Raw genomic sequence first — 8,616 nt, 5'->3', positions numbered from 1 at the left:
TCCTACTCCAGGGTTTTTGTCCCCCGAGTCAGCGTCGTAACCAGATTCTCATGTGTAGGTGACATAGGTAGGGAATTCAGTAGCATCAACACTTTGTCCTCTTCCTCAAACTTCACATCAACTCACCCCAGATCACTAATGATCTGGTTAAATGTGTTGATGTGTTGAGTCAAATTTGAACCCTCTACCATCTTAAGCCAACATAATTTTTGCTTAAGATACAACTTGTTTGTCAATGACTTGGACATGTACCGGTGCCCCAATTTTAGCCAAACTGCTGATGGTGATTCCTTATCCATGACGTAATACAACACATCATCGGCCAGACATAACCTGATAGTGGACGCAAGTCTCGCTTCCAACTCCTTCCAACTCCTATCATCCATGCCTTCCGACTTCTTTTTGTATAGACCCTTCACCATCCCTTGTTGCACTAGCAAGTCCTTCACCCTCCTCTGCCAAAGTCTCAAATTCCTCATTTCATCTAACTTACCAACCTCGAACCTCGTAGAAGAAATCCCAGCCATTGCGAACCAATAGCTTTGATACCAATTGTTGTGCAAATAATTAATGCTTTGATACCAATTGTTAGTGTTGAATGCGCAGCGAAAGCATACAAACAATTACAAAAAATTCGGATCAAGCAATTGTAAGCACTCAATGATGAACTATACAGAATTAACAATCAACCACAAAGCATAAAAAAAAGCAATAAGAACACACACGACACAAGATTTACGTGGTTTGGAAATTTGCCTACGTCCACGGGAGCAGCAACTGTTTTTAACTATCATAATGAAGCTTACACCAAGCTTATCAAACTAGGGTTGCATAATATGATTATATACTAGAACTATGCGTACAAAAGACTTCTACTATATCTAAAATACTTCTGTAGTGATTCCCCGAAGGAAAATCCTCCAAAATCTCCCAATCTATTGATCTCAGATTTGAAATTCCATAACGTGTGCGAGCATAACTATAATGACCCAAAAATTCATACTATTTTTTTTTTCAAACACTGTCAAGCTATATAACATAACTCTGATATCCTGTATATATATACATAACATCATCACGGGCCCAGAGTGGGTGCCATGGTAACCAGTGCATTTCATACATACTACCTATTCAACGGAAAACAAAAGTATCCAAACCATATCCCAAAATACATAATACCAGAGTACTACAGAACCACCCATATTTACATATACATATACATTCTTTTCCCAAAAATCCCAAAATGCAGAGGGCTCTATTACTCAGTCCAAAACTCACCCCAGTACTATGTTGACTCAGCCACCTCTTCTATCTTTGAGCCGACCCTATACGTCTCTCTGGGTTACATTAAATGTTTATATCGTTGGGGTGAGACATCTCTTAGTAAGAAGAAACATGTTATTACCAGTGTGTGGCATATGAGTTTATACGCAACATAACCTTTTATTAAAACAACAAATGAGATACCATGTAAAAGTATCTGTACTATAACCCACATCTATGTCATTTAAAATAGAGTAATTCTGAGTTAATTATTCAAACATACTTCTATCAATAATATATAATCTCTATTTTACGTGTATAATGTATGTGTATATAATTATGAAAACTTCCCTGGATGGTTGTATGTCATGATTTAACCCCTCATGATAGGGTTGTGTGGCCCGTAGGCGGGACTAAACACTGGTTGGCCTACCAGTGCTAGTCTAACTATACATATATATATACATATATATATATATATATATATATATATATATATATGTATGTATGTATGTATGTAGCATGAAAGGCCTGCTCTACCTGTTCCGGACGCCAGGGAGCCCTCTACTCTACTTATGGCACAATCGGCATCCAACACCACACTCTATATGAGATGTATGGTTGCACTACTATACTATATAGCTACAGTACCGTGCTTTGTAAACTATTTTGTTCCATCAAGGTCTGATACTAACTAATATTATATCTATATAATTTCTATCTATTCTATCATGATTTTGTATCAACTGTAATCACCATGATGCTGTATTTCTCTGTAGTAACCATGACACTATAATATAACTTTAGATCTGTATCAACTGTATTTTTGTATGTCATGGTTCTATAATCTGTATATCATGGTTCTGTATAACATTGTATAATCATGGTACTGTAAAACACTGTATAATCATGGTTCTGTAAAACACTGTATATATATATATATATATATTCATAATTTTGTAAAATATTGCATATTCATGGTTTTGTAATCTGAATCGCATAGTTCTGTATAACATTGTATAAGTTGTATATTATAATTCTGTAAAAACTATATAATCATAGTTCTGTAAATCTGTATAAAATTATGTAATATTCCAGTACTTCTTATGCTACACAGTTAAATAAAACTCATTAAATATAATTTGTAATACTGTATAATTTTCGTGCTCTAATTTATTCAAAAAATCATACTCTCGAACTCATAATCAAATACTATGCTTTACTGTTAAAATTTTTAATTTAACTAAAATAACATATTTCCCTTACCTGGCTAACTGTACTCATTTACTGACTTCTAATTCACGCCTACGGCGTTCATGATTCCAAAACCCTGAAATCACAACACCCTAATTTAATCAACTCTAACTTCAGTATATTTTCATCTAACACAAATTCTGGGTTCAGAAAAGCCTGATAACCATGAAAACCCTAAAATCACCTACTTACCCTGATTTTGGGATGGTGGCTGAACTTCTCAAACTAAAATTCTACTCTGGCTAAGTTGTAGAGAATCTCCATGGGATCACTATGGTAACTTCTGATAGTCGAAATGGGGAAGATCGGAGCCAAAATCTTATAGAGAAGGCAGAGGATCCCAAAATCTAGAGAGAGAAATAGAATAGGGACTGATTTCTCACCAAAAATATGATTTTTGCTAATTTATAGGTGGTTGGCCACATGGCTTCGTCGACGAGACACGTGGACTCATCGAGGAACTGAAGAAGAGAGTTCATCGACAAAGGCCATGAATTCATCGAAAAACCTTAATGTCCTGTAATCTTGCTCTCAGTATCTCTTCGTCAACGAGACACATGTCCTCGTCGATGAGTCAAAGAAGTCTATTCGTCGACGAGCTCAAGGTGCTTGTTGACGAATCCCTATCGATTCTTCTTTATAAATCCTTTTTCCTTCTTTAATTTCATAATTTAAATTTTTGGGTCTCTACATTCTCCCCTCCTTATAAAATTTCGTCCTTGAAATTTTCTATATACGCCGAATACCATCTTTTGTGGAAAATTTGCTACTTATTTTATTAATTACCCTCACCTATGGCAAAGGAATACCATGGTTACAATTAGGGTTCTGGGAGATTCTAGGTATATACATAAAAGAAAATTCTCCCAAAACCAAAAACACTACTTATCCTATAATCTAAAATACAACTTATATGTACATTATCGTGCTCTGCATATAATAAAACCAAACTATATTTACTTTACCTAAATTATTACCATTCCTTTCTGTCTAATGCTAGTCCCCACTAAACAAATGTGGGTTTTTATGTCGTATCTCCTCCTCTAGCTCCCACGAGGCCTCCTCTACTGCATGACTCTTCCATATGACTATTACTAGTGGAATTTTCTTGGTACGCAACTCCTATTCTTTTCTATTTAGAATCTGTACTAGTGTTTCCTCATATGATAGAGTATCTCTAAGCTCTATCTCCTCATAGATGATCACGTGGGAGGGATCTATGACGTATTTCCTCAACATGGAAACATGGAATACATCATGAATCCTGGATAGAGCTGGTGGTAAAGCTAGCTTATAGGCAACTGAACCCACTCTCTTAAGTATCTCGAATGGGTCAATAAACCTATGGCTTAGTTTACCCTTCTTCCCAAAGCTCATGGTTCCTCTTAGCGGTGCTACTCTCAAAAATACCTAATCTTCTACATGAAATTCTAGCTTTCGATGGCAAGTATCTGTATAGCTTTTCTACCGACTCTGAGCTACATTGATTTTGTATTTAATAAGTCAGACTTTATCATACGCCTGCTGCACTAACTCTAGTCCCAAAACTCTCTTTTCACTCATTTCATCCTAGTATAGTGGAGAATGAAACCTCCTACCATATAATGCCTCGTAAGGCGCCATCCCGATGCTGGCCTAGTAGCTATTGTTATACGAAAACTCAACCAGTGACATATACTGGATCTAACTACCCCTGAAATCCTGCACACATGCTCATAGCATATCCTCAAGTATCTGGATCATCCTCTCGGTTTGCCCATCAGTTTGGGGATGAAAAGCTGTGCTAAATGATAACTGAGACCCCAAAGCCTCCTGCAAACTCCTCCAAAATCATGATGTAAATCGTGGGTCTCGGTCTAAACTATCTTTTGTATGTATAACTTGGCTAGTTTGTTCATAGAGTAGTTGACTTTAATAGGGAGAAAATGAGCGATCTTAGTTAATCGATCAATGACCACCTAAATAGCATTTCGTCCATGCAACGCCGGTGGTAACCCTATAACAAAATCCAGAGAGATATGATCACTTCCACTCAGGGATGTGGAGTGGCTATAACTGTCCCGTCGGTCTCTAGTGCTCAGCTTTTACCTGCTGGCACGTTAAGCACTGTTCCACAAACTCAACTATCTCCCTCTTTATGTCGCTCCACTAGAAAGATTCCTAAAGATCCCGATACATTTTAGTACTTCCTGCATGCATTGTGTAAAGGGATCTATGTGCCTCCTTTAGAATAGCCCTCCTAATCTCAACATCTGTAGGTATGCACAGCCTGGCACGAAACCTTAGAACTCCATCATCTGAAATACTGAACTCCTCCCTCTGTCCATCCTATACTTTATCTATCAGCTCCACCAATTCTACATCATTCCTCTGAGCAACTTTAATCCTTTCCTACAAGGTAGGCTATAACACTAGGTTGGAAATATATGCTTGGTGATCATTATCCACTAACTCCGCACCGAGCCTCTCCAAGTCCATTCGAATCGGATGCTGAATCTCCACTACTGACAATGCTACTCCCACTAATTTTCAACTCAAAGCATCAGCCACCACGTTTGCTTTCCCTAGGAGATAGCTGATAGTGTAATCATAATCTTTAATGAGCTCTAACCATTTTCTCTGCCTCATATTCAGTTCTTTTTGGGTGAAAAAATATTTCAAACTCTTATGGTCAGTGAAAATCTCACATCTCCCACCATAAAGATAATGCCTCCAAATCTTTAGAGCATACACCACTGTAGCTAACTATAAATCATGTACTGGGTAGTTCTTTTCATACTCCTTAAGCTACTGAAAAGCATAAGCAATAACCCTCTCATGCTGTATCAACACACACCCAAGTCCCTTCTAAGACGCGTCACTGTATAGAACAAATTTATCCTCTCTTAATGGAATAGATAATACCAGTGTAGTGACCAACCGTTGCTTTAACTCCTGAAAGCTCTGCTCACACTTGTCAGTCCATGCAAATCTCACATTTTTCCTTGTGAGTCGTGTTGGTGGCCCGATAATCTAAAAAAGCCATCCACAAAATGCTTGTAGTACCTTGCCAGACCTAGGAAACTCCTGACCTCTTGAACGTTCCATGGTCTTACCCAATTCACCACTGCTTCTATCTTGCTTGGGTTTACTGATATGTCATTCCCAGAGATCACATGCTCGAGGAAAGTGATTTCCCTTAGCCAGAATTCACATTTCTTAAATTTAGCGTATAACTTATTTTCCCTTAATACCTGCAACACCAACCTCAGATGATCCTCGTACTCCTCAAAACTCTTCAAGTAAACTAGTATATCATTAATAAATACCACAACAATCTAGTCTAAGTATTGATGGAACACCCGATTCATTAGGACCATAAACACTGCAGGTGCATTATTCAATTCGAACAGAATTACTAAGAACTTGTAGTGCCCATACCTAGTTCAGAAAGTTGTCTTCGAAAAGTCCATTGCTTTAACTTTTACCTGGTGATATCCCGACCGCAGGTCAATCTTGGAGTAGACCTGGGTCCCCTGGAGCTTATCAAATAAATCATTAATTCTGGGAAGAGAATATTTATTCCTAACTGTCAATTTTTTTATCTCTCTATAATCAATGCACATCCTCATAGTCCCATCTTTATTTTTCACGAATAGAACTAGTGCTCCCTATGGCGACACACTAGGCCTGATAAATCCTTTATCCTACAACTCCTGCAACTGGTCTTTCAATTCTTTCAATTCAGTTGGAGTCATTCTGTAGGGCACTTTAGATATCAATGCTGATCCTGGTAGTAAATCCACGGCAAAATCTATCTCTCAATTTGGTGGTAACCTAGGTAATTCTTCTAGAAAAACATCTGAAAATTCTCTAACTACCGGAATATTAACTTATTTCAATTCTTCATTTGGAATCTCCTTTATATAAGCAACATACCCCTTGCAACCACCCTGAAGCAACCTCCTCACCTGAATACCCGACACTAACTGTGGCGAGGCGCGTACACGTGACCCCATGAATCTGAATTCCTCCTTACCTGGGGGTCAGAAGATCACTTCTTTTTTATGACAATCAATGCTGGCGTAATTAACTACCAGCTAGTCCATACCCAATGTCATATTAGACCCCTACATGTTTAATACCATGAGATTGATTGGTAATACTTTCTCTTGAATGCCCATTAGATAGTTTTTAAGTACCCTTCTACACCTTACTATTGATTTAGTTGGAGTGACTACTGACAGTTCAACATCTAACAACTATACCTCAACCCCAGATAATTTAGTATATCTCGATGACACAAAATAATGGGTGACATCTGAGTCAAACAAAACAACAAATTTATATGGTAAAACATTAACAATACCTATTACGACGTCGCCTTCAATCTCCGCATCTCCCGGCGTCAATGTATAAACCCTCACTGGGGCTGTGTTCCTCTACTGGCCGCCATCCCTAGGTGCTTGATTATGTCTCTGGATCTGTCTAAGGGCTGGTGCACTGTTTGTTGGCGAATGACATTCCCGTGCTATGTGTTCGAGTCTACCACATCTGTAGCAAACATTGTTTCCCAAACGACATCCTCTCGTATGTCTCCTACAGCAAATAGGGCAAATAGGGTATGTCTGCTTACCCTGGTACACATGATCTCCCCTCTCCTATCTCTGAGCTCTGCCATATCTATCTCCCCTCCAAGGGCCTTGACTGGACCATGCCTGAAATCCTAGAGGCGTGGGCCTCTTTCTTTGACTCGGTGTCCCCGTATCTCTTTGGCTACTCTCCTCTACCACTGTGGCCCTATCCACCAATTTGGAGAAATCATACACTTTTAGGACTACCACCTGCTTGTAGATATCCTGCCTCAAGCCCCTCTCAAACATCCTCACCTTTTTAACCTCATTTGGGATGACGTAGGGGGCAAAGCATGACAGCTCAATGAACTTTGTTGCATACTTCTGGACCGTGAGATTTCGCTGAGTCAATTTTATAATTTTTGCTACTTTAGCATCTCTGACGATGGTAGGAAAATAATGATCAAAGAAAATTTCTTTAAATCGGCTGCAGGTCATAGCCATTGGTACACGTCTCTGCTCCTCCAATAACATGTAGCCCTCCACCATCTTTTGGCCTCCCTTGTCAACTTATACGTGGCATAGAGGACCCTTTACTCATCGGTGCAGTGGAACACCATCAGTATTTTCTTCATCTCTTGCACCCAGTTTTTCAGCAATTGCAGGGTCAGCTCCTTTTGAGAATGCCGGAGGATTCATTTTAGTAAACTTCTCGATGGTACAGCCTTGGTCTGTCAATGGGCCTCCCTGCTCTTTAGAGCTCCGCACAATCTCAGCCATAACCTGCTGAGCTACACAGCGTAAAACGACATTAGAATCCCCGCCGCCCTTGCCAGAAGGCCCAACACCATCGTCACTGCTAGCACGAACACTGCTATTTCCCGGATCCATCCTATAACAACACCAAAATAATTTGAGAATCTATACCTTATAACATTATTCTTACATTAATCTAAATAAGATATCCCCTTACCACTTATTTTTAATTTATGGTTCAGTCCTACCATCTGGAAATAGAAACCGACGATAGTTTACTATGGTTTTCCTGGAATCGTCACCCCAGGAGAAACACAAAAACCAACCCGAAGTTCCTGTCTCCAAACTTCAAGACAAAACCCTAAATTCTCACCTTAACTTCCCAACATTAACTCATTGAAATTCTAATCTATCCCAATTTCCATTCTCTCCTAGATCTATTCCTATACTCTGGAATTATTTTTCGTTGTACTCTATAGTTTACAAAACCTAATAACCTAGGCTGTGTTACCAAATTGTAACAACCCAAAAATTCATACTATTTTTTTTTACAAACACTGTCAAGCTATATAACATAACTCTGATATCCTATATATATGTGTGTGTGTGTGTGTGTGTACATAACATCATCACGGGCTCAGAGTGGGTGTCGTGGTAACCAGTGCATTCCATACATACTACCTATACAACGGAAAACAAAAGTATCCAAACCATATCCCAAAATACATGATACCAGAGTGCTACAGAACCACCCATATTTACATATACATATACATTCTTTTCCCAAAAG

At 38.7% G+C, this 8,616-nt stretch overlaps 1 protein-coding gene across 1 annotated transcript; it reads right to left on the bottom strand.

Annotated features, from left to right (window-relative positions):
* Nucleotides 1–7,157: 7,157 nt before the first annotated feature.
* On the bottom strand, nt 7,158–7,961 carry LOC131165093 (uncharacterized). Its single transcript, XM_058122805.1, has 2 exons — nt 7,715–7,961; nt 7,158–7,639 (listed from the first exon to the last, which is right to left on the bottom strand). The coding sequence occupies exons 1-2, from the start codon at nt 7,959–7,961 to the stop codon at nt 7,158–7,160; spliced, it is 729 nt and encodes a 242-aa protein (XP_057978788.1).
* Between the last annotated feature and the right edge of the window lie 655 nt (nt 7,962–8,616).

Source organism: Malania oleifera, chromosome 1 (assembly GCF_029873635.1).
Source record: "Malania oleifera isolate guangnan ecotype guangnan chromosome 1, ASM2987363v1, whole genome shotgun sequence".
Lineage (NCBI taxonomy): Eukaryota > Viridiplantae > Streptophyta > Magnoliopsida > Santalales > Ximeniaceae > Malania > Malania oleifera.
Note: the sequence above shows the minus strand (reverse complement) of the source record. Positions and strands in the feature narration are given on the sequence as shown.